The 26867-nt window shown below is 35.5% G+C and overlaps 1 protein-coding gene across 1 annotated transcript in view; it reads left to right on the top strand.

Moving 5' to 3' along the window:
* cacna2d3 (calcium channel, voltage dependent, alpha2/delta subunit 3) overlaps window positions 1–26867 on the top strand; it is a 92830-nt gene that overhangs the window by 62435 nt on the left and 3528 nt on the right. Inside the window, exons 18-36 of the mRNA XM_056468361.1 lie at window positions 336–419; window positions 651–722; window positions 2260–2321; window positions 2411–2478; window positions 4096–4141; window positions 4232–4329; window positions 6063–6156; window positions 6566–6661; window positions 6775–6896; window positions 11665–11742; window positions 12125–12186; window positions 12401–12445; window positions 13092–13154; window positions 13241–13311; window positions 17073–17148; window positions 17243–17283; window positions 17377–17432; window positions 22150–22264; window positions 26811–26867. The exon at window positions 26811–26867 is cut by the window's right edge and continues 56 nt beyond it. Of these exons, the coding sequence (XP_056324336.1) occupies window positions 336–419; window positions 651–722; window positions 2260–2321; window positions 2411–2478; window positions 4096–4141; window positions 4232–4329; window positions 6063–6156; window positions 6566–6661; window positions 6775–6896; window positions 11665–11742; window positions 12125–12186; window positions 12401–12445; window positions 13092–13154; window positions 13241–13311; window positions 17073–17148; window positions 17243–17283; window positions 17377–17432; window positions 22150–22264; window positions 26811–26867 (1406 nt within the window). The remainder of the gene's footprint in view (window positions 1–335; window positions 420–650; window positions 723–2259; window positions 2322–2410; window positions 2479–4095; window positions 4142–4231; window positions 4330–6062; window positions 6157–6565; window positions 6662–6774; window positions 6897–11664; window positions 11743–12124; window positions 12187–12400; window positions 12446–13091; window positions 13155–13240; window positions 13312–17072; window positions 17149–17242; window positions 17284–17376; window positions 17433–22149; window positions 22265–26810) is intronic.

Raw genomic sequence — 26867 nt, 5'->3', positions numbered from 1 at the left:
ACTCCGTAAACACTAAATAAAAGACTCACAGAAGCGGCCCACAACCACACAACACACAACCGCACAACCGCCTGTCAATCATTTTCTAGTTCAGGATCACTTTGAAGTAAGAAGTAAAAAATTGGTCACAACACGTTTCGTCATCTGATCAAAATGCGCAGTGCTAGTGGGAACATCAGAGAGCAGGAGTGAAAAACGCTGGACTAATGGTCTCAATCACCACCTACTGTGCGTTTCTGTCTCCATCGTGTTGCCCATATGATCCCAGTTCCTGACTGCATCTGCATTGCTGTCCTCTAAAGCACTTCCTGCCCTCTTTGTGTCTCTTCTTGCAGTACCAGGAGGGCCAGAAGAGGAAGAAACCCAGTTACAGCAGTGTGGATCTGTCCGAGGTGGAATGGGAGGACACTGAGGATGTTGTATGGATCACCTTTTATGTTTTTTTTTTAATGAGTCCACTCAATGCAGTACACTAGCTGGAATACTAGCTTTATGCAAGTATGCTGATGCATTGCAGATGCTCAGTCCAGTTATTATGCATTTAGTTCATCTACTTGCATAAAGTCTAATTAATTGTATAAAATACATATTAATAGTATTGATATGGTAAATTAAAATAAGTAATTCTCCATAAATGTGTTTGTTTGTAGTTGCGTACAGCGATGGTAAACAGGCGAACTGGCACATTCTCAATGGAAGTGAAAAGAACAGTGGACAAAGGGGTAATGCTTTTATGTTGATTCATATTTCCTTATTTTCACAGTGTAGATTAATCAACAGTCCTCAATATGTAAATGTATCTAAATTAGCCCAAAGGCTAGTTTTCATTGGTAGTCACTTTGCCAGATGTTACAAACCAGCAAACATGCGAATTCAAATGACAAATAAGACTTAAATACACTAATTAACAACAAATTTGCATGCAAGATCTTTTACAATTAAAGATTTGATTTACAGCGCTCAGCATATATAAGTACACCCCAGTCGAATCTATGTTTTAAATTCATATTTTTAATAGGATGCTTTAATAGGTGCCTATACATTAGATTAATCAACACTGAAGCCAAATCCGGAGCTAATCTAACAAAAAAAACTTGCAATAATGGTACAAAAATTAGTACGCCCAAATGTGTATGTTAGGGGAAAATATTACATTTAAAAAGATGGAAAAAATCAAGAGAAACATAAAATATTTTTTGTTTATTATATTTTGTAATACTTTGCTTGAATTTAAATGTATTATCTTACTATTTCTAAAGATGTTTGATGACTAAAATATCATTTTAATAAATATTTCTGTTTAATAAAACTGTTTTCTTCAAATGCACCAAAATATTTGACCTATATTCACGGAGAAGTGTATAAAAATGGGGTGTACTTATTTACGCTGAGCGCTGTATAGGATAATACTGTAGTGTGATGTTATTCAAAAAGGTTATGCTTTATTTTACATCATCCTTGTTACAGTGTAACTATACACTGTATGGTTAAGGTGAGGATGAGGATTTAGGGTTAATTGCATGTAATGATGATTAATTTATTATTACTGTACAGGGTGTCTGCAGGGTCTTAAAAAGTCTTAAAATGTCTTAAATTGGTAAAACAAAAATTTAGACCTGAAAAAAAGTCTTAAATTGACCAAATATTGTGTTGTAGGTCTTAAATAATTTTAAACAGGTCATAATATGTCCATGAAAAGCTACTGACTCAGGCCTAAACCATCCAAACACCAGCAGTCCATCTCAATAGAACTTTTAACAAATAGTTTCATTTTTAACTCTATTTACTAATTTAGTTTAATTGTTTTCCTTACTATGTTATTTGTTTAAAAGTTCATTTATTTATGGTGAGGACACTGACCTGGAGAGACAGTTGTGCATATATTTAGCTCATATATTAAGCTTTCATATAAAAGCTAAAACCAGCGTTTGCTTGCTTTGACACATTATTAATAACTAAATTTGTCTTTCTTTTGATGCGTTTAGTAAAAATCTTTTCCTTTTCAATTGGAAAAAAAGAAATTCTAAAAGTGTTTATATTAGCCTCATATTCGTCTGGAATTTCATCAATAATGGTCTTAAAAGGGCCTTTAAAAGTCTTAAATTTGACTTTGTGAAACCTGCAGAAACCCTGCTATAGTAAGTAAGTACATGGCATTTGTAGCAAGAGCACTGTAAATTAAATTGTTACCAAAGAACAATAATAGCAAAATATAACTTACTAACTAATAATTGATTCTTTACATTTGTCTCCCATCAGAAACGAGTCTTGACGATGCACAATGATTATTACTACACAGATATTAAAGGAACTCCATTTAGGTTTGTGGTGTTTCTTGTACTGTATGTTAAAATACCAAATTGAATACATAATTACATACTTTTTGTTTTCTTTTTGTTTTGATTTGTAGTGTAGGGGTGGCACTCTCTCGAGGACATGGAAAATTCTTCTTTAAGGGGAATGTTTCACTAGAAGCTGGTGAGGATTTAGTTAATTAAAAAAAACAATGCAGAATGTTAACTATTATGGTTCTGTAACTTACTGAAGGTGCTGTAATAATGTGGAGCTTTGGCATTTGTAGGAATTTGATATATTTTGATTATGTAACCGTGAGAAATGGTTGGAATTATATATATATATATATATATATATATATATATATATATATATATATATATATATATATATAATTATTATCTAAAAACACTTAGAATTAAGATTTGTGGCACAGATACTGTTGTACTGTTGTAATTTTACCTTATGTGGTCATCACAGTGGTACACTGCAAAAAAATTATTTTCTAACTTCATTTATAAAATAGGTACATTTTGGCAGGGTTTTACTTAAAACGAATCAGTTATGTCTCAAGTAAACTTTTTTTTTATTGATAAACATACACTGCCTGACAAAAGTCCTGTTGTCAAATCCAGTTGTAAGAGCAACTTCTAGTTGATCATTTGGAAAACTGTCCGAAGGTAGATTTTCCAGATGAATCATCTGTTGAACTGCATCCCAATCATCACAAGTACTGCAGAAGACCTATTGGAACCCGCATGAACCCAGGATTCTCACAGAATTCAATCAAGTTTGGTGAAGGAAAAATCATGGTTTGGGGTTACATTCAGTATGGGGGTGTCCGAGAGATCTGCAGAGTGGATGGCAACATCAACAACCTGGGGTATCAAGACATTTGGGCTGCTCATGACATTACAAACCACAGCAGAGGGCAAATTCTTCAGCAGGATAGTGCTGCCTTTCCTGTGGTAATTATGTGGTCATCACAGTGGTACACTACAAAAACATTATTTTCTAACTTACATTTTTTTGTGTTATTTCTAGTCCAAATATCTAAAAACTCTTAAATAAAGAAGCATTTTCTTGACAAGCAAAAATTATTGTCTTGTTTTAAGAAATATTATGTCAAACTTGAGTGAGTTTTTCCTTAAAACACTCTAAATAATCTGCCATTGGGGTAAGCAACATTTTTTCGTCTTGAAATAAGATTATTTTCTTACACCATCAGCAAATTATTTAGCTTGTTTTAAGGGAAAACTCACTTCATTTTGGCATATTATTTTTTAAAACAAGACAATTTTTTTGCATGTCTAGAAAATGCTTCTATTTTAAGATTTTTTAGATATTTGGACTAAAAACAAGGCAAAAAACAACAAAGTAAGAAAAGCATCTTTCTTTTATTTGTAGTGTACAATTGGTAAAATATTGTTTGAATATTTCATAATATATAATATATTTCAGAAACATTTTCTCTATATACATTCATTACCATGTTAAAACTTTCATTATGAACTTATTTCATTGTCCAGCAACCTATAAGTATTGTTGAAGTTATTGTTTGAGTCCTTCATAGGTAACCAGATCTGTTTTCTTGATATCTTCCTTTCCTCGAGGCTGAAAACACAAAGATCATAATTCAGACAGATTAGCTGTCTGTGCTCATTTTAACAGCACCGCTTTGTGAGAAAGGATCTGCTCTCTTTCCTTTTCTCTGTGCTTGTTATATCCATAAGTATCCAGAAGCCTCCAGTTCATCTATAATCCTCTCTAATCTCTAATAAACACATTTTTTTTTCGTAGGTCTACATGATCTGGAGCAGCCGGATGTAGCCCTTGCTGATGAATGGTAAACCTGTATAACCACTTTAGATATAGCTATAATAATACTATTCTTAATCTCACGACTGAATGTTTGGCTTTATTTTGTACGTTTCAGGACGTACTGTACCACAGAAGAGCACCATGAGCATCGACACCTGACTCAAGTTCAGGCCATCAAAATCTACATGACCAGCCGGAAACCACATTTCAAGTGTGAGCTGCATTTCTGATGCCACTTAAAATCAACTTAAAATCTAATTTACTTTCTAAACACACATTCTTTTTTCGCTGTAGGATTGATTTATCAATGCACATTATTTTAAGGAGTGTTCATAAACTTTCATCTAAACAAGTTGTTCCACCTCAGAATGATTTTTCTTTCCACCTCAATCAATTTTCAGTTAAAAGAGATTTTTTTTTACAGTTTAAACTTCTGTGCACATGGGGAAGTTAAGAAATAGAAACCAATACACAGAAAAATAGGTATGTTTTGGCAGGGTTTTACTTAAAACGAATCAGTTATGTCTTAAGTAAACTTTTATTTTCATTGATAAACATACACTGCCTGACAAAAGTCCTGTTGTCAAATCCAGTTGTTAGAGCAACAAATAATAACTTGACTTCTAGTTGATCATTTGGAAAAGTGTCCGAAGGTAGATTTTTCAGATGAATCATCTGTTGAACTGCATCCCAATCATCACAAATACTGCAGAAGACCTACTGGAACCTTCATGAACTCATGAAATCAGTCAAGTTTGGTGAAGGAAAAATCATGGTTTGGGGTTACATTCAGAATGGGGGCATTTTGAGAGATCTGCAGAGTGGATGGCAACATCAACAACCTGAGGTGTCAAGACATTTGGGCTGCTTATGACATTACAAACCACAGGAGAGGGAAATTCTTAAGCAGGATAGCGCTCCTTCTCATACTTCAGCCTCCACATCAAAGTTCCTGAAAGCAAAGAAGGTCAAGGTGCTCCAGGCTTGGCCAGCCTAGTCACCAGGCATGAACATTATTAAGCATGTCTGGGGTAACATGGAGGCATTGAAGATGAATGCAAAGACTCTTGATGAACTCTGGGAGTGCTGCATAAATGCTTTCTTTGCCATTCCAGATGACTTTATTAATAAGTCATTTAAGTCATTGCAGAGATGTATGGATGCAGTCCTCCAAGCTCATGGGAGTCATACACAATATTCATTCTTTTTCCACTGCACCATGACTTAATATTCTATACTGTACATTATTTCTCTTAAGTGACAAGACTTTTGTCTAAGCAAAGTCAGACCTTACTGTCCTAATTAAAGAATTAAAATCAAGACATGATCATATTTTATTTTGGTAAAATAGGTGTAATCTAAAGGTCTTTGCCTTTCATATAAGCTACTTCTAATACCAAATGATCAACTACAAGTCACATTATTATTTGTCAGGTAGTGTATAAACACAAAAAAGCAGTTTCCTGTATTTTGTGATTCATATTTTTCTTTTTTGTTTTCCCCATTTTATTTATGCTTGTTTGGGACCTTGATCTTTCTTCCAACAAATTTTAACCTTGAAAAACCTTCGAAAAAGTGGCTTTTATTTGAATTTTTAATAGTTTAAATTGATATATTTTCTGGGTTGGTGTTGTATATTACGGTACAAATACTAGTAAACTGCTAGTACATTATTTATTCTACATTATATTATTTCAAACCACTAAAATATCCATAAAAGTCACTTTGTTGAACTCTCCTTCTCGCAAAGTTTTCTCATTGGCCTGAAAAGTCTCTGAGCTGCACTGTTTTTCAGTATTTTGTTGTAGTTGTTCCTGCAAAGTTTGGCCACAATGTCCTTCAACTATCTTACAAAATTACCTCAGTGGTTTAAAGACTGTCCTCATTAAAGTCGCTGTCCGACAAGTATTCTGGATTGTATAAATGTCCTCTCCTGCTTGTTGTAGGTGACAGAGAGCTGATTCAGCAGGTTCTGTTTGATGCTGTGGTCACCGCTCCTGTAGAAGCCTACTGGACTGGACTGGCTCTCAATAAATCTGAGTGAGTTTAGACTTTCTCTTTCATTGCCTTGAAGATGCAACTTTATAATTTATTTTATTTTTTTATGTAACAAATTTCTTATCTTACATCATTTATACCATAACTATTTACTGAAGAAACGGCATGAGGAAGCAATATTTACAGTAAAAACAAATCTTAAAAGTTCTATAGCTAGAAGACATTAGGTTAAATTAGTGAATGTACTCGATACAATTGGACCAAAAGTCAACAAATGTATCTCCACTTTATACTCTTGAGATTAGTTTGTGTGTTTTGAACTAGTTTTACTGTGTTCCAGATATATAAGAACTTTTTTTAATGATTTGATGTTTGTCTGGGTAGATAACTGAGAGCTTTCATACACCATCTTGTCTCTTTTAATACTGTTTTTTTTTGTTTATATCTGCAGGAACTCTGATAAAGGGGTTGAAATTGCTTTTCTCGGCACCCGGACTGGCCTTTCAAGAACTAACCTGTTTGTAGTTCCTGAGCAACTGACCAATCGGTGAGCTCTAATGATAATGCCTGACTAATGACAAATGTTGATCCCATTACACTGGCTGAATAAAATGTCTGTTAATGATGAAATTAAATATCAGTGTTTGCATGTGACTGCAGAGATTTCCTCACCGCTGAAGATAAGGAGGGCGTCTTTAACGCTGATCACTTTCCTCTGTGGTATAAACGAGCAGCAGAGCAGGTGCCCGGCACATTTGTGTACTCCATTCCCTTCAGTTCAGGTAGGATTCTCAAGCACATCACCAAATAAAGCTGTTAGTTTAATCACTGACATAATATTACAGTTTTTAGATTTTTTTATTGATCACATACAGTTGAAGTCAGAATTATTAGCCCCCTTTGAAATTTTTTTTCTATTTTAAATATTTCCCAAATTATGTTAAACAGAGCAAGGAAATTTTCACAGTATGTCTGATAATATTTTTTCTTCTGGAGAAAGTCTTATTTGTTTTATTTCGGCTAGAATAAAAGCAGTTTTTAATTTTTTAAACATCATTTTAAGGTCAAAATCATTAGCCCCTTTAATCTAACTTTTTTTTCAATAGTCTACATAACAAACCATCATTATACAATAACTTGTCTAATTACCCTAACCTGCCTAGTTAACCTAATTAACCTAGTTAAGCCTTTAAATGTCACTTTAAGCTGTATAGAAGTGTCTTGAAAAATATCTAGTCAAATATTATTTACTGTCATCATGACAAAGATAAAATAAATCAGTTATTAGAAATGAGTTATTAAAACTATTGTGTTTAGAAATGTGTTGATAAAATCTCTCCGTTAAACAGAAATTGGGGGAAAAAATAAACAGGGGGGGCGAATAACTCAGGGGGGCTAATAGTTCTGACTTCAATTGTACATCCTACATCTACAGTTGAAGTTAAAATTATTCGCCCTCCTGTGAATGTTTTTTTCTTTTTTAAATATTTCCCAAATGATGTTTAACAGAGCAAGGAATTTTTTCATAGTAATTCCTGTTATATTTTTTCTTCCGGAGAAAGTCTTATTTGTTTTATTCCAACTATTATAAAAGCAGTTTTAATAAAAAAAAACATTTTAAAGTTAATATTACTGTATTTTTATTTTTATTTTTTGGATTAGGATTTTCCTAATTACCCTAACTTATCTAGTTAACCTACTGTAATTAACCTAGTTAAGCCTTTAAATGTCACTTTAAGCTGAATATTAGTGTCTTGAAAAATATCTAGTCAAATATTATTTACTGTCATCATGGCAAAGATAAAAGAAATCAGTTATTATAAATGAGTTATTAAAACTGTTATGTTTAGAAATGTGTTGAACAAATCTTCTTTCTGCTAAATAGAAATTGGGGGAAAAATATACTGGGGGCTAAGAATTTAGGAGGGCTAATAATTCTGACTTCAACTGTATATCTCACAGCTGATACTTTTCCCATAGATAATCATATAATGTAGCTAAACAGTTTTCAGGTGTGAAATCACAGTTTTATGGCACACTAGTCAATGTCCATGTGCTGAAAGCTGTTGATCTAATAGCACGTCATCTGTGTGTGGTTTGTTACTGTATCTGCACTGTACTTCTCTCCTCACACAGACTGTCTGCTTGTCTCTCTTTCCTTCGCCTGTAATTAATGTGCCCTACTTTTACGTTCAGGCAATGTGTCTGTCTGTGCGTGTGCATGTGTGTGTGTGTGTGTGTGTGTCAGATCAGGATCATTACATCCCACTCAACAGCTCTTGGGCTCCTTATCACACAGACAGCGCTGATCTTCAACTCGTCTCTGATCAAACACTCTTCCTCATCTGCCTGTGCAGCTTTAAATCAGCTCTGTTTTATCATCTAACTGAGTGTTTGTTTCAGTCCGTGCCGCTTTTGATCTGAATATGCAAATGAAGGAGAAGCTCTTAATAGATTTAGGCTTATAAATATTTATGTAAATAAATGTCGCCCTCTGGTGGGATTACATTTAGAGCAGGGGTTGTGAGCTGTAGTTCACTAAAACAAAAAGACAAACAACCTTTTTACTTGCAAAATAATATATAGTTGAAGACAATATTATTAGCCCTGTTAAATGTAAGGGATAGATTTTTAACAATTCATTTATAATAATGAATCCTTTTGTCTTTGGCATGATGACACAGTGGTTCAGTGGTTAGCACTGTCGCCTCACAACAAGAAGGTCACTGGTTCGAGTACTACCTTGGGCCAGTTGGCATTTCTGTGTGTAGTTTGCATGTTCTCCCTATGTTGGTGTGGGTTTCCTTCTGGTGCTCCGGTTTCCCCCACAGTCCAAAGACATGCAATATAGGTGAATTGGAGAAACTAAATTGTCTGTAGTGTATGAGTATGTAAATGTGAGTGTGTAGGGGTGTTTTCCAGTACTTGGTTGCGGCTGGAAGAGCATCCGCTGTGTAAAACATATGCTTGAATAGTTGTCGGTTCATTCCACTGTGGCGACCCCTGATAAATAAGGGACTAAGTGAAGGAAAATTAATGAGAGATGACATTACATATTCCATTAGTTATTTTTTGCGAGATATTAGTTTTTTTTTTACTTAAAGTCCAATTTAAAGGTTATTAACAAGGTGACCTATGAAAGTTAGGTTCATTAGTAAAGTTATAGGACTACCATGATTTCAGTAGCCAATTTTAATAAAGTAAGAATCTTAAGGGGGCTAATAATATTAATCCTAAAAATTGTTTTATGAATGTAAAAACGTAATTTATATGTTAAAATATAATAGGAAATACTGTGAACATTTCTTTGCTCTGTTAAACCTAAAAAAATCATTTTCACAGGAGGACAAATAATTTTTGCTCTCAGCTGTACACTTTTTTCATTTATTTAGATTTGATGTATTAAAATAACAAAAACAATAAAGTAATAATAAACTGAAATTAAAATGACTGAAAAATAATACATTTATCAAATTGAATAAATAATAATAAAAATAAATTAAACTATTACAAAAAGTGACAATTAAACAACATAATGACTAAAACTAACTGAAATTATAATGCAAACATAAGATATACAGTAAAAGTCATAATAAATATAAAGCAATTCAAACTATCTGTCTGTCTGTCTGTCTGTCTGTCTGTCTGTCTGTCTGTCTGTGTGTCTGTCTGTCTGTCTGTCTGTCTGTCTGTCTGTGTGTCTGTCTGTCTGTCTGTCTGTCTGTCTATCTGTCTGTCTGTCTGTCTGTCTGTCTGTCTGTCTGTCTGTCTGTCTGTGTGTCTGTCTGTCTGTCTGTCTGTCTGTCTGTCTGTGTGTCTGTCTGTCTGTCTGTCTATGCATCTGTCTATTTATCTGTTTATAAATCTGTACTACATTTAGTGTGGCTGTTTTATTGTAACTTCTCTAAGTGTTTTCATGATATTTGTTCCTCTTTTTTCTTTACTCCTTTTTTTAATGTTGAGGAAGTCATGGACTTTCAAACAATGCAAAGTTAAATCTAAGTGACAGATAAATTCACACCTAATAGTAAATTTTTTTGGACAATGTATAAATTTGTTCAATGTATAAATTTTTAATATATCAAGTAATCTGAATCTGCCTGAACATTTTGCTTTCATAATTATTAATGATTACCTGGTTAGCTGAAGCTTATTATTTGTATTTAACATACTTTCTTCCTCACAACAAACTTGCAAACTATTATGGGTTATACAGTGCAACCGGAAAGTGTTCATAGCGCTTAAATTTTTCCACATTTTTTTGTTACAGCCTTATTTTTTTATCTACATTTCAAGATAGATTAAAAATTAAAAATTGAAATTGTTGCAATCTTATTAAAAATAAAAAACCTGAAAAATCACATGTACATCAGTATTCACCGCCTTTGCCATGAAGCTCTAAATTGAGCTCAGGTACATTCTGTTTCCACTGATCAGTCTTGAGATGTTTCAGCAGCTTAATTGGAGTTCACCTGTGGTAAATTCAGTTGATTGGACATGATTTGAAAAGGCATACAGTGGTCTATATAGGGTCCCAGGGTTGACATGTCAAAGCACAAACCAAGTATGGAGACAAAGGGATTGTCTGTAGACCTCCAAACAACCATCTGTGTAGCAATTCATCAATTAGGCCAGACGGAAGCCACTCTCCACCTGGAATTTGACAAAATTCATCTGAAGGACTCTCAGACCATAAGAAACTAAATTCTCTGGTCTGATGAGATTAAAATTAAACTCTTTGGAGTGAATGCCAGGCGTTACGTTCGGAGAAAACCAGGCACTGCGCATCACCAGGTTAATACCATCCTGCTGTGGGGATGTTTTTCAGCAGCAGGAACTGGAAGACTAGTCAGGGTAGAGAGAAAGGTGAATGCAGCAATGTACAGAGAAATCCTGAATGAAAACCTGCTTCAGAGTGCTCTTGACCTCAGACTGGGGCGACGGTTCATCTTCCAACAGAAAAATGACTCAAAGCACACCACCAAAATATCAATGTAGTGGCTTTACAATAACTCTGTGAATGTCCTTGAGTGGCCCAGCCTGAGCCCAGACCTAAATCCTATTAAACATCTCTGGAGACATCTGAAAATGGCTGTACACCGTCGCTTCCCATCCAACCTGATAATGCTTGAGAGTTACTGCGAAGAGGAATGGGCAAAAATTCCCAAAGACAGGTGTGCCAAGCTTGTGGCGTCATATTCAAAAAGACTTTAGGCTGTAATTCCTGCCAAAGGTGCATCAACAAAGTATTGAGCAAAGGCTGAGAATACTTCTGTACATGTGATTTTTCAGCTTTTTTATTTGAAATTTTTTCACACTGTCATTATGGGGTATTGTGTGTAGCATTTTGAGGAAATAAATGAACTTAATCCATTTTTGGAATGAGGCTGTAACATACAATAAATGTGGAAAAAGTGAAGCGCTATGAATACTTTCCGGATGCACTGTAATCCAGCAATTTGAGAACAACTTCTTTAGTGGACCATTACAAAATTCATCAAGATTGTTGGTTCTTTAAGAGCACATTTCTGTTCATTCATTTCCTTTAAGGTGGTGAAAATAAGAGTGTTGTTTTGGCGAGCACAGCTATCCAGCTTCTTGATGACAGAAAGTCACCTATTGTGGCAGGTACGTGCATTTAAATTCAAATAATTTTAATGCATTGGTTTTTAAATGCATTGTGGGCTAAAATACAACTCAGATGCCAGCTACACTGCAAATATGCTTCTCTTACTCAGATTTTTGTCTTGTTTCTGTTCCAAATATCTAATAATTCATTATTCAAGAAGGATTTTCTAGACAAGCAACAAGTCTTGTTTTAAAAAATGATATGCCAAAATAAATAAGTTTGTTCTTAAAATTATTATTGAAGATAATATGTTTTCCTTGTCTAAAAATGCTTCTTGATTTAAGAATATTTAAATATTTGGACTAGAAAAAAATGAGTATGAAAAGCGTTTATACTGTGTGTAATATCGTTAAACTGAATGTGTTTTTATGACACCCAAAGCTGTGGGAATTCAAATGAAGCTGGAATTCTTTCAGAGAAAATTCTGGACCGCTAGTCGGCAGGTACAGCAGCACATTCTCATAAATGTATATATTTACCAATCCAGACCTTCAACAGCTGATGTGATGAACCATGTTATTATTACCTGCTGGAAAACAGTGAGAAATAATGTACAAGAGATTGTGGTAGAGATATTGCTATAAACTAATGTAGCTGTTCATAAGCATAAAAATGGCATTTGCTTCATGTCTTTTATCATTGCTTTTGTCCACGCAGTGTAATGCTCTGGATGGGAAATGCACCATCAGTTGTGATAATGAGGTAAATGCGACTCTGTTTTTCTCTCCCTTTGGCTATATTTTCATTCATGGAGCTCATAGAGTAGCCTGTATCCACCATACTCATTTTACAAGGGAGATTTTTGGAACATGACAAGCTTACTAGATCAGTCTGTACATCTTATATGATATATGACTTTGCCTCATAGCGTTTTAAAGGGGACCTATCATGCAATAATTACTTTTATAAGGGGTTTAAACACAGTTGTGTGGCAACAGTCTGTGAATATAAGCAGCTTCTAATAATAAAAATGTATTCATTTTATTTTAATAATCACATTTGATAAAAACAGTCTGCAGAAACACTTTGATTGACATTCTCTCTTTGTACGTGTCATCAGAGGGGTCAGTTTCTAAGAGTTATAAAACATTATTAATGGGGTATTTTGAACTGAAACTTCACACACACACACACTCTACGGACATCTGAGACTTATTTTACATCTTGTAAAAAGGAACATAATAGGCGCTCTTTAAATTCTGTGTCTTATTAATGTTTTTAAAAGCTGTAAAATGTGTGTGTTATATTATCACCTTGTTAGATTTGAGCTCAAAACGGTATTAAAGTTGATCAAAGATTGTCAAATCAGAAGTTTAACTGAATATTCTATCTTCCCCGCTCATATTAGGACATTAAATGTTATCTCATAGACAACAATGGCTTCATCCTGGTCTCTGAAGACACTTCTCAGGTATGACACGTTAAATTAACGTATTCAGTATCAGTATTGTTATGAAATGGTGACTAATATAAATGTTCATAATGTGTTCGCCACAGACAAACCACTTCTTTGGGAAAGTGGAAGGAGCTGTCATGAATAAACTGCTTCTGATGGGCTCGTTTAAAAAGTGAGAGACGCACTGCTCATATTTTAACCTCTGTTTAATTAATTAACCTGTACAGTCAAGATTTTACACTACATCTGTAAGCCCAGAGTAAACACTATTATTTGCATATTTATGAGGTAATTTGCATACTAATTATTGATTGAACAAAAACAACATGCAACAAGTATGCAACACGTTTTAATTATAACTATATATCATTTTTGTCTTTTATCCCTTTAGAGTACTGCACAATTGTTATCAAAAAGAACGAAACATCCTTAAAAATTGTCTAATTGTTTTGATGTATTTTGCAGTATTTATAACAAGCAATTTTTCTTATTCTATCAGTAAATAGTTTTCTTGTTTGAACACCACTCTCTTTCAGTTCGTGGTATTTTAAATTCAAAGTTTTTTTTTTTTGCTTGGTTTGTTTTGTTGAGCAATCACAGCCTTTTAAAAATACTGTCCATATAACCACACTTGTGGTCTTTGCACTTGTCTTCTTACATGATGTATTTCCTCCTTTGAGTGAGCTTAAAGACCACAAGTGTGCATAATGTGTTTGGCGTAGTGCATCAGTAGCTGGGTTTCTATCACACTGTGTTAATGCACATTTTAAAATATCGCATGAGCTGCATTTTTGCACAAAATAAATCAATTGCAAACAAGTTTTTCATCTCACTTGAGGTGGTCTTTGGATTTTTGTGACAAAGGGCTAATGTGAATGATGGGAGATAGAAATGCATTCGACAAAGAAGCATCTAACATTACACCCAGGTGACCACTCAGCAGTCTCCATTATTTACTATTGGATTGGATTAGGTTACCAATAGTAAATATTGGAGATAGCTGATTTTTTTCTCGTTTTTTTCTTTTGCGAACTATGAAACATTTTGCTTCAGGTTAGGAGAGAAATTCAGCTAACGCTGTAGTTTAAAAATGTAATAAATGAAGTTTATTTATAAACTAATTTCAAGAGGAGCGCATGCTTATGATTGATCACTGCTGGTCCTGCTTTATATAATGCATGATTCATCAATCAGCCGATTCCTAATTCGCTATAAATAACCAGAGTTTCTTACTTCAGTTATCTTCGCCTTGAAGAATCCCCCTTTCCACCCATACTCCTCCAACTTTCCCTTTCTAGGGTGGCACGGTGGCCCAGTGGTTAGCACTGTTGCCTCACAGCAAGAACGTCACCGGTTCAAATCCTTAACAGGCCAGTTGTCGTTTCTTTCAGTTTTCATGTTCTCCCCATGCTCACGTGGGTTTGAATTGATCAATCTAAATTAGCACTATAGTCGAGCTCTTAACCACTAGTATATCTCTATATAGCAATATATAATCTGTCATCAGCTCTAAATAAGTGGGGAGTTCTCGAGACCTGAGCTCAAACTCTCCTTTCACCATGCAAACGGAAGGGAGCTCCGGGCTCAAGGATCTTATGAGCTCAGAGCTCTCTCATGGGACAGCATGCCAAACTCGATTTAAAATCAATCATCAGCTAAGTGTGAACTTTTGAAAGCGCATTAAAGTTTTACAGAACTTTTTTTGCATATTTAGCACTTTAAGAGAAAGTTTCTATTCTCTAGGCTATACATGACAACTACGGTAACCACATCTAAGTATGTCATAGAAAGCAACTGTTGCACTTTTTTTTGTCTCTCTTATTTGTTAAGTAAGGGAAGACATATACAAAATGTGCAGTGTTGGGGGTCCCGACGACCAGAATTGAGAACCACTGACATACTGTAAGTGTGGCTGTCTAGTGTTATTGCTATCTTCAGCAAAATGTTGCCACCTTGTGGACAAACAAATTAGTGCAACAGATTATAAAACTGCATAAAAATGTTCATACCATGTCATAATTAGGGATGTCCTGATCAGGTTTTTTTTACCCTTGAGTCTGAATCATTTGATTTTGAGTATCTGCCGATACCGAAACACGATCCAATACCTATATGATACATACAAAAAAGAATAAAGAAGAGCGAAGAAACAGATCCAGGATATTCCTGATTTTTTTTATTTTATTCACGTTATTTTAACATTCAACAACCCTGTTAACAAACAGGGCACTTCTGTGGGGTAGCTTAAACAATCAAGTAATAAATAACATCAACTCTTCACTTTTGGAATTTTGGACAACAGTAAATCTAATATAAAACAAACAGCACCTCAACTTAAAACACCCTGCAGGCAATCCCAAGTTTACATATCTCACAGTTTGCTATGGCAATGTTGTCGTCATCAATTTTATACCTCCAGACCGCAGACACTCTCAAGCTGCTTCCGTCTTCAACTTTGCCAGCATTTAACCAATATCGATTCTGCAACAAAGTGATGTCATGGCGCACACATTGCTGTTTCTGTGTGAAGTCAAGAAAGAGGTCTAACTCTGTGCCACCGCATAACTATAGATGTGTTAAAAACATATATATTCGAGTCCTGATCGGCAGTTAACGTCCGATTCCGATCAAGTCTGAAACCGTGTGATCGGGCCTGATTTCCAATCACATGATCGAATCTGGACATCTCTAGTTATAATCATAGCTTCAAGATGACAATTCGGTGTTAATAAGAAGAAAATTTGTCTTGTGCACCTACTGTAAGCTCATGCTTTACTGATGATATATACTTTTAGTATACAAAACACACACACACATACACCATTTGATTGCCCTGTTGTAAATGTAAAATCTGAGTATATTCTGAGCTTATGATCTAAAAGCTTTTACTTCATCAAAATTTAAGAAGGTTTACATTATTTGTCCTATGATTGGTTGTCTGTGATTAGCTCAGTTTCATTATAGCACTGTATTGTTTAATAGTTTATACATTTACCACTGAAATATGTCACACAGCTTAGCATCAAAAGTGTCTCTAAATACATTCCAGAAATGCTAATGTTAACCCAGTGGCTTTAATCTAGACTACCTGACAAAAGTCTTGTTGTTGATCCCAGTTGTAAGAGCAACAAATAATAACTTGACTTCTAGCTGATCATTTGGAAAAGTGGCAGAAGGTAGATGTTTCCAATGAATGATCTGTTGAACTGCATCCCAGTCATCACAAATACTGCAGAAGACCTACTGGAACCCACATGGGCCAAATATTCTCTCAATTATCTGTCAAGTTTGGTGAAGGAAACATCATGGTTTGGGGTTACATGTAGTATGGGGGCGTGTGAGAGATCTGCAGAGAAGATGGCAACATCAACAGCCTGAGGTGTCAAGATATTTGTGCTGCCCACTACATTACAAACCACAGGAGAGGGCAAATTCTTAAGCAGGATAGCACTCCTTCTCATACTTCAGCCTCCACATCAAAGTTCCTGAAAGCAAAGAAGGTCAAGGTGCTCCAGGATTGGCCAGCCTAGTCACCAGACATGAACATTATTAAGCATGTCTGGGGTAAGATGTAGGAGGAGGCATTGAAGATGAATCCAAAGACTCTTGATGAACTCTGGGAGTCCTGCAGGAACGCTCTCTTTGTGTTCTCTGTTAAGTGACTAGACTCTAAGCGAAGTCAGACCTTACTGTCCTAATTAAAGAATTTAAAATCAAGGTATGATCATTTTTTATTTTGGTAAAATAAGTGTAATCTAGAGGCCTTTGCCTTTCATATAAGCCACTTCTGATACCAAATGATCAACTACAAGTCAAGTTAGTATTAGTTGTTCCTCAAACTTGGATAGGCGACAAGACTTTTGTCAGGTAATGTAGGGTTAAATAAAGTCAGGCATTGTTTTGAACTGTTAATCTGCTTTTTGTTCTTCCTAGGATTAATTTGTATGACTATCAGGCTCTGTGTAAGGAGTACGCAGGCAGCAGTGACAGCGCACGCACTTTACTAGATGTGAGTACACCATACGCTGTGCTGTAACGTTTAACTTCAGTGCCTCTGAATTCTATTTCCTGTCTCCACTGACGCACTGCATTCTCCCTTTCAGCCCTTCACCACTGTGAAATGGCTCTTGACAGAGCTTGTCATGTGAGATAAAAAGCCTTTTGCCTTTCTAATTATTATTGTCAGCTTGGGATTCTCCGTCCGTGTTCCTGAATGGGAATGTGTCTTTTATTGCAGATTTCTGCTGGAGTTTAACCTGTATAGCTGGTGGAACTGTGACTCCACAGTCAAAGGTATCAGTCCACATATGACAGGAACATGTTAATGGGGTTTCACGCTCTGTGAGCACGTCCTGGTTATTTTTCATTTCTTAAACATGATGTATAATGGATATTAGATAGTAATTTAATAAAGGACTGAAAAGCCTATAAATCTCAATTAACCTGTAGGAATGGGACATTTATCACACAAGAAAATGTAGTTCATATACAGTTTATAATGTCATGTTTGGCAGTCATGACCATAATATGATGATAATGAAATTCTATGATAACATATAAATGATTTATATATAATGATATATAAATGAAATTGTGCAAACTACTGATATCAATTCTTTTACATTTAATTATATCAAATTCAGCATAAAATAGTTTGGCACAATAACAACAACAAAATGTTTTTACACCTGTTTATATTTATTTTTAGACAATGCAATATTAATGTTTTAGCTTCTGAAGGCTTTTAAAGCTAAATTTGGTGGTGTACAAACCCTGATTTTTAATCATCAACAAAATTTTCACCAATTTTCATTTTCTGCAAAAGAAAATGCTCATATTTAAAAATAAATAAATATTTAATGATAAAACACTTAAAATATATCTTGATATTTTAAGTATTTAAGGAAACCCAATTAATAACCATTAATAAGCAGCAAATTAGTTTTCTTGTCGTTAAAAGTCAAAGATAATGCCTTGCTAATAGCGAGATCTTCAAATATATTGTCATTTCAAACTCATACTGTATCTACTGTAATAAGGTACAGTATGAGTATCCCCCCTGTATATCAAATCAAATCAAATCTGTTTTCTTGTCACATCATCAGCAGCACGTGTGCTGTGATGAGTGAAAAGCTTAGGTGCTGGCTCCAGACAGTGCAAAATACAACAACATACAACAGCATACTCCCAAAAAAACAGGACAATGTAAAATTGGCAGTGTTGACAGCAATATGTACAATGAATAGGTGTACACACAGTTGTAGGCAGTATTGTTTTTAAGTATGAATTTGTTAAAGTGCAGTGCATGCTACATATTGAGTAGTTAGTTAGTGTACAAGTTAAGGTAATAAGGCAAGTCACTGCATGATGATGGTTTGTTCTGAAGACAACAGTGATGGGAATAACAGTGCTATAAATAAATGGCGATACTTTTTTAGTAACGAGGAATCAATTTAATAACTTTTTCCCCTGTTACAACGCCGTTACTGACAATAAAATGCGCGTTACTATAATTGAGAACACTGAAGCGGTTTTCATGTGAGCAGCACCTCTCTCAACCATAGGACCTCTCTTTCTCTCGAGTGTGTGTGTGTGTGTGTGTGTGTGTGTTCAGGGCTGGGGCGGGACATATAACCAACCAGTGATGATGATTGGTGTTTCTGAGAATGTGATGATTGGCTAAGATGGAGCACTGTACCTCTTTTGCCAATCAGAGGCAGAGTAGTGCGGGTGTTCACACACAAGCTCGAACGCACACACACGCACACACACACACATACACACAATATTATTGTGTGACCTGAATACAAATGATACATATTCATTGTACATGTAGTAACATAAATGTTTCAATGGTTAAGGAGAAAAAAACAATACATGAAAGAAAAAGAAACATTTAAAGAAAACAAAATAAAAAAATGTATTTATATCAAAAGAAATAAAACATAAATATTTTAAACTATACTTAGATTATCAAGAGTGTTACATAGGCATACCAAAAGGGATCTGATCATTTAAAAGTAATGATTGTAATGATAATAATATTTTGTTCATCAGTTCAACAAGTTCAGAGGTAGCGTTTTATAGATTTATAGTTGAGGACATGCTGCTGTTGTCTCTCACATTGTCTTACAACAACATTAAAATATTGTAGATTAGTGTACAGTGTTTTATATTTATTTTATAGTCATTTGACATTAGATTTTTTTAAGTAACGTAATAGTTACTTTCCCTGGTAATTAGTTACTTTTATAATTATGTAACTATTTGTGAGAAATAATTGGTAACTATAATTACTCTTTTAAAGGAACAACACAACACTGATAGACAATCGAATAAAAATATTGCTTAAGGGGGCTAATAATATTGACTTAAAATGTCCTTTAAAATGATTTGAAATAAATAAAAACAGCTTTAATTCTAGCTGAAATAAAACAAATAAGACTTTCTACAGCTTTGGAATAATAAGCTGTTTATATGTATTAAAGAACATTTAGCTATATTGACAGATACTATATAGAATTAAGGGTGATACGCTGGCTCAGTTGTTAGCACTGTTGCCTTACAGCAAGAAGGTTGCTGTTATGAGTCCTCGGCTGAGTTAGTTGGCATTTCTGTGTGAAGTTTGCATGTTCTCCCCATGTTGGTGTGGGTTTCCTCTGGGTGTTCCGGTTTCCCCCACAGTCCAAAGACATGCGCTAAAGGTGAACTAAATAAACCAAATTGGCCATAGTGAATGTGTGTGAATGAGTGTATATAGGTGTTTCCCAGTATTGAGTTGCAGCTGGGAGGGCATCCGCTGCATAAAGCATATGCTGGATAAGTTGGCGGTTAGTCTTGCTGTGGCGACCCCTGATGAAAAAAGGGACTAAGCCAAAGGAAAATTAATGAGTGATATACCATAAAAAGTACATCTTCAAAAAAAAAGTCTGATGGGCAAAAATGTAGGTGTAGATTTCATATGTGGTTTATCTAGTCATTCAGGCCTTAGCTCATGTCTTCACCAAAGCGCTTGTAGGCATCTAAAAACAACAGCACTCGTCTGAAAACACAAGAGCTGTGGCTGAATAAAAAAAATGCTCAAGCGGACTAATAATATTGACCCCTTAAATTAAAACTGCTTTCATTCAAATTAAAACAAATAAGACTTCCTCCAGAAGAAAAAATATCATAGGAAATATGTGAAAAGAACGATGTAGTGGAGTGTTTCCCAAAACCCGTAGTTTCTCTGTCGCAGATCCTTCATTTGAACCATGTTATTCATAAGGTAAAACGCCCATAATGATGCTCTAAACGGGGTGGTGTAACTACTTCTTTAGAGAAGAACCCCATAATTTTTTTGTGTAAATTATATTGTTTTACACGCACACCATTAAAAAAAAATCCAGTATTAGTTTTGGTAAAAACATGCTCTCATTTTCCATATTAATTCAAATATATACATACATTTATATGACACATATAGAGCCTATGTTTGCTTTACTAATATTATTAAGAATATTCCATAGTCTATTCTAAATGAACATAAATTCACTTACAAAAGCTAACACCTATTCTAATATCATATATGAATCATATAAATAAATAATGAGGATATTTATTCGGAAATCAATAATCAAAATCAAATTCAAAGCTCTGATGTTTGCTTATAAAGCGACCTCTGGCTTTGCTCCTTCTTATCTGCTCTCACTTCTGCAGATGTATGTGCCCTCCAGAAACTTGCGTTCTTTAAATGAACGTCGCCTCGTGGTTCCATCCCTAAGAGGGAAGAAATCACTTTCCCGAACTCTCGCATTCAATCTGCCCAGTTGGTGGAATGAACTCCCTAACTGCATCAGAACAGCAGAGTCACTTGCTGTCTTCAAGAAACGACTAAAAACTCAACTGTTTAGTCTCCACTTCCCTTCCTAATCTGTAACTGCCTCTCTGGCTATACCACTAACTGTACTCTCTCAAAATAAATAAATAAATAAATAAATTACATTACCAATGCTTTGCTTCTTAGACTTTACACACCTGAAACTTGTCTATAGCACTTGTTCACTGCTGCTCTTATAGTTGTGTAAATTGCTTCTTTGTCCTCATTTGTAAGTCGCTTTGGATAAAAGCGTCTGCTAAATGACTAAATGTAAATGTAAATAAAATTTAATATTCATTATTCATTAGGAAATAAAAAAAATCATACTTTAATAATAATGTAAATAATATTATTGATGATGACGATTATTATTATTATAATTATTATTATTATTAAGTATTATTATTAAGTTTTTTTTGTTTTTGTTTTTTTAAAGGTCTACTTTTACAATTTGACACATGCAAACCACTGCAGAAATGTTCTAACCAACAGGTCCATGTCATACAGTACAGATACTAAATAAATAACCTACTATAAATGTAAACAATTAACTTATAATATGTTTTTTGTTTTCACAAGCTTTGGATCCATAACGTAAATCCCGCTTTTAAATAAAAGGTCAATAGCTATCGAGATGAGACACGGGTGCGTTCCAAATGACATCAATGTTTTTAAAGTGCACTGCGAAGGGAGCGCAATTATACAGTAAACATGAAGATTGCTAAAACTGAACTTTAAAAATACTTTGAAAGCACAGTACACCTAAGAGAGATGACTTTAATGCTTTTTTTAATAAAAAAAAAAATCATTCCAAGTTTAAATGTAGGGGAGATAACTGGGAATAGCACACAGCCAGGAACTATGTTTCCAACTACAGCTCCAGGGGTGTAGTTGCAAGCATAAAAGTTTGCGACGCAGTTTGCGAATGTTCAGTTGAACGATGGATTTGGGAAACGCCAAATCAACAAACTATGTTTGTAACGACACAACTTGGGACCTTAGTTGTCTAACGATGGTTTTCGGAAACACACCACTGTTAAACATCATTTGAGAAGTATTTGAAAAAGAAACAAAAACATCACAGGAGGGCTAATCATTTTGACTTCAACTGGATGTCTGAGCTGTGTGGTGAGTTTGTATTCTTGTGTCCAGCTCAGAGATCTCAGAGGACAATGATGGTGCCCTGTGACACAGAATACCCAGCCTTCGTCTCAGAGCGCACCATCAAAGAGACAACCGGCAACATCGACTGCAATGGCTGTATACGGTGAGAACAGCTGCCTATGTGCGTGCATGCTTAATAATGCACAGCACAAAAAAGAGGAAATGCTTAAAAGATGTGTTTCAAAATTAAATTGCAACTAATCTATTTCTTACTTCTTTAAAAAAGCCTTTAAGTTGTTTATATATATATATTTAAAACAAGCTCATAAATCTCACAGTCGCCTATATGCTTCTAATTGAGAAGTCTGAACTGTTAAAACTGTGTGAAAGTCAAACCCACACATCATATATATATATTCAGCATCATGATGTGGAAAGCTGTGCTTGTCAGTCTGTGGTTATCATCGCACGCTTCATGTTTCACACGTCTTTATTTCTGACTGCGGGTTTGCTCATGCCATGTTAACAATAGCATTTGTTCCACACACAGTCCCCTGCTATTATTATTACATGCTAATATATTTACAGAGAACAGAAAATAAGTCTTTTAATTGTAAAAGGAAAGTTGTTTACATGTAATAAAGGTCATTTAGCTATATATTTACAGAGATTATATTAAATTAAGTTAATGTTTCTACTTGTTTAAGGTGTTCCATAAAAGGTACACCTTTAATAAAACATTCTGGTGGGCAAAAATGCAGGTGTAGATTTAATATGTGGTTTATCTAGTCATTCAGGCCTCAGCCCATGTGTTCACCAAAGTGCTTGTAGGCATCTAAAAACAACAGCGCTCGTCTGAAAACACAGAGCTGTGGCTGGGTAAAAGCGCTTCTGTGGCCTATTGTTTTTTCCACTGAGGCCTATTGTTTTTTCTACTGCAGATGTGTGAGACTGTGGTTGCTCACACATCTGCAGTAACTGAGGCACTGTTTATAATAGTGGATTTTTTTATTTTAAAGTGCTTACATTTTGTTACGGTTACTCCTGTTGTCCACATTACTCCAACATTCTCAAGTGTTTTGAAAATACTGAAGACCCTGTTTTACTTTGTAAGTGCTAATGTTCAGTTATAGTTCTGATGGATTGAAATGCAAACTTTTAAAAACGATCACTCTCTGAATGGTCTTCTGGACTATTGCATATCGTTCTCTGATCAAGGCCTTCTCATATGACAATTACACTATTGTAGAGGAAAATTTTCAGTTTTAACCCAAAAATGACCAGTCTGTCAGATGAAGAAGAGCCAGTCAGAGATTCAATAAAAAAAAAAAGTTTACTGAAGATAGTTTGTAGTCTCATCAGCAGAAGCCTGCTTCAACACTAGCAATGAGTTCGTAGGCTGCTCTGCTAACAATCTCAAAACATCAACAATTATACTCTTACATAACATTATTAACTGTGTCATGCTGTACATATAGGTGCTTTAACCTGATTGGTTAAAACATAGATAGACTAGGAAAATTTCCACGTGGGTGTGTGCGTGCAATTCCAAACGATATCTCAATATCTCAAGCATACAATTGTCAGACAGCCACTAGGCTGTTTAGAGCTGACCCCAGACCTATGAAAGGATCCACAGAGTAATAGAACACACACACACACTCAATGTACAATCTGTTTCTTACCCAAGGCTGAGTGTACTCTTAGCCGTATTTATCAAAACTGATTAAAAACCGATATAATCTACATTTAAACTGGCAGCTTACATACAAAGGAATTAAATGTAAAAGATTTAGCACTTAAAATGGCAAGTATCACTTTAGATGTAATTTACACATTAGCAAATAACAATATAAGTCCAGGTCCCTTCAAGAGGTCTCCATAACCTTTGACCTAGCTGGGTAGATCCTGAGGAAACAAAACATTTGACATATAGAAAAACAATCACACACATATTGTTCCAGTTTTACTCTGAAGAGGGATGACACTAGGATCATCATGTAATCTAAGCTCTTAAACATTAATCTTTTTATTAATAATCATAAAGACATAAGAAAGGAGATATGATACTCCATCCTGGAGCAGATATCAATCAGAACATCCACATCATTATCAATATATATTGCATTTACGGATACCAGCAAAATATGCTCATGTGTCTGAACAAAGAATGTTTTCTTTCTAAAATGCACTAGTGTGAATGGCACCTGAGGACACACTGAGTAAATGATTTCACAGGTAGTTTATGACTAAATTGTTCTCATATAGTTCAATGATATTAATTTCTGCTCCATTATGCCATTGCTGTGTTTGGTGCAGTGACAGTTGGCTAGTGTGAAATTGGTCCCGCCCATACTCCACTTTGATTGGATGACAGGTTTAAAAGTGACATTAAAGGGGTAGTATTATGCCTCTATTTACAAAATTCCATTTAAAGAGCCCATATTATACATGAAATAGGGTCATATGTAGGTTGTAAGGGTCTCCAACAACAGTCTAATATGCATGCAAGGTCAAAAAACACTTTTATGGTCTTATAATCTGCATTTATTTTTACCTAATTATCCCAGCGACTCCCATATGAATCGTTCAGCGATTCATTTGTTCCCAAACCCCTCCTCAGCGCGAAGCTAATCTGCGCTGATTGGACCGATGACAGCCTGCTGCGATTGGTCGACAGTGACAAGCTTCAGCGCGAGACAGAGTGAAATGCCCAGCTGCTAATCAACAATATAAAAGTAGTCACAGTGCACACACGCTTCATAGTGTAAGGCTTTTTTCACACACTCAACCCTCCTCAGAAGAACTGGGGAGATCGACGCGAGTCTCCTAGCCGTCACACACTCTACCTGCTCTTTTTCTCTCTCTCTCTCTCTCTCACACACACACACACACACACACACAACGCTCCTCAGAAGAACTAGGGAGAGCGACGCGAGTCTCCCGTCTCCTAGCCGTCACACACTCGACCTGCTCTTTTTCTCACACACACACACACAAACACAAACACACACACATCACGCTCCTCCTCAGAACTAGGGAGATCGACACGAGTCTCCTGTCTCCTAGCTTACGATGGCCATAGCAACGACAAACGGCAGTGGAACGCGAGCTCACAAAAGCATTTAACGTTAAATCCGTAAACAAAGCGGCACGCGTCGCGTTTTTAACGTGGCTTACATGCAATAAGAGAATATAAAGAGTAACCGCGTGTACTGTACCAGGTTAACAAGTAACAAAACACAATAAATACATAATTTGCAAGCTAGAGTAAACAAGGCAACAATTTTAATCGCACTTACTTACACTAGTGAATAAACCTCAACCACTGATTCTTCACAGTTTCATCTTTGGGTAGAGACTGTCAATATTATCCATCTGAGCACAGCGTGACTTCATTCGACCGGCGGCGTCTGTGTGTGTGTGTGTGTCTAGCCTTTTTTCTGTGTTAGTGGGCGGGGCCGCAGGTTACAAATCTCCCGGGTTTGCGCGCGTAACTACTGGCGAGGCTTGTGTTTCGTAGCCGCGTCATCGCGAAACACCTAATGACTCGTTATCAAGAAGACTCGTTTGAAGCACTATGAGTCGACTCTTTTATAGATGAATCAATAATTTTAAACACTGTACACTTACAGATTTAAGCCTTGGCTGGATATTTCACTTCACTTAGAGCTGTGTTACACACTACATGGAAGGGCATTTTCAAAAACCCATAATATGGGCTCTTTAAGTCTCTAATTGAGTAACTGACACTGAACTAGAGTATGTAAAGTTTCAACCTTTGTTTTTTAACTTATTTTGCAGTTTTAAATTCAAATGAATGAGATTGTGCTTCGATACTCTTTTTTTTAAAGGGGGTGGAGCTACAAATGCCTACGGGTCACAATAGAGACAGACTCAAAACAGGATGTTATCGCTGTGAAAACTGAATGTCTAAATAAAGCGGCTCAGTCAGAAGAATGTGGTTCATGATAGGTGACGTAAGCAAAAGTGCAATTGAGGGCGGTTGTTATTGAGGATCAGGGGTTGGAAATCTACTGTACCAAAGTTTGAGGATGATATTGTATGATATGAATTATGTGAGTTTTCCTGGAGAAATAACAAAACTGGAGGGTGGGAGGAGACAGGTGTGAAAAAGGGAAAAGAGAGACTCCCAGAAAAAAACATAAGATCAACAAATGAAGAGAGACAAAAACCAGTTTTTGTAGACACAAGGCCTATGTAACGTGATATGACACTGACAACGTAAGTATGGGTGCAAATGCAAGTTTATTAAATAGAGAATGGTCAGGATAGCAATGGTCACAGACAGGAATAAACAGACAAACAAGGCGAGGGTCCAAACTAGGCAAAGCAAGACTACGCGTTGTAATGTCACAAGTGCAGTAAACAAGACTCAGCAACAGTGTGTGTGTGTGTGTGCGTCTGTGCTGCTTAAATACTCTATGTAATCAGTCCTTGACAATCCTCCGGCTGTGTGTATGCAATCAGTCAAGGATTAGGAACTGCTGTGCGTGTGTGTGGTGCATGACTGGATCTTGTAGTCCATGAAATGGCGGATTTGTAGTCTGTTATATACAGTGAATATACCAGCGATCTGCTCAGGCTGGATCACTGGTGACTATGACAGCCTAAAGACTTTGTTATTGAAGTATTATATTATTGGATGAATAAATGTTGCTAATATTTTTGTGTGTTTTCCTACTCAGGACATTTGTGATTCAGCAGATTCCCAGCAGTAACCTGTTCATGGTGGTTGTTGAGAA

Source organism: Danio aesculapii, chromosome 11 (assembly GCF_903798145.1).
Source record: "Danio aesculapii chromosome 11, fDanAes4.1, whole genome shotgun sequence".
Taxonomy (NCBI): Eukaryota; Metazoa; Chordata; class Actinopteri; order Cypriniformes; family Danionidae; genus Danio; species Danio aesculapii.
Note: the sequence above shows the minus strand (reverse complement) of the source record. Positions and strands in the feature narration are given on the sequence as shown.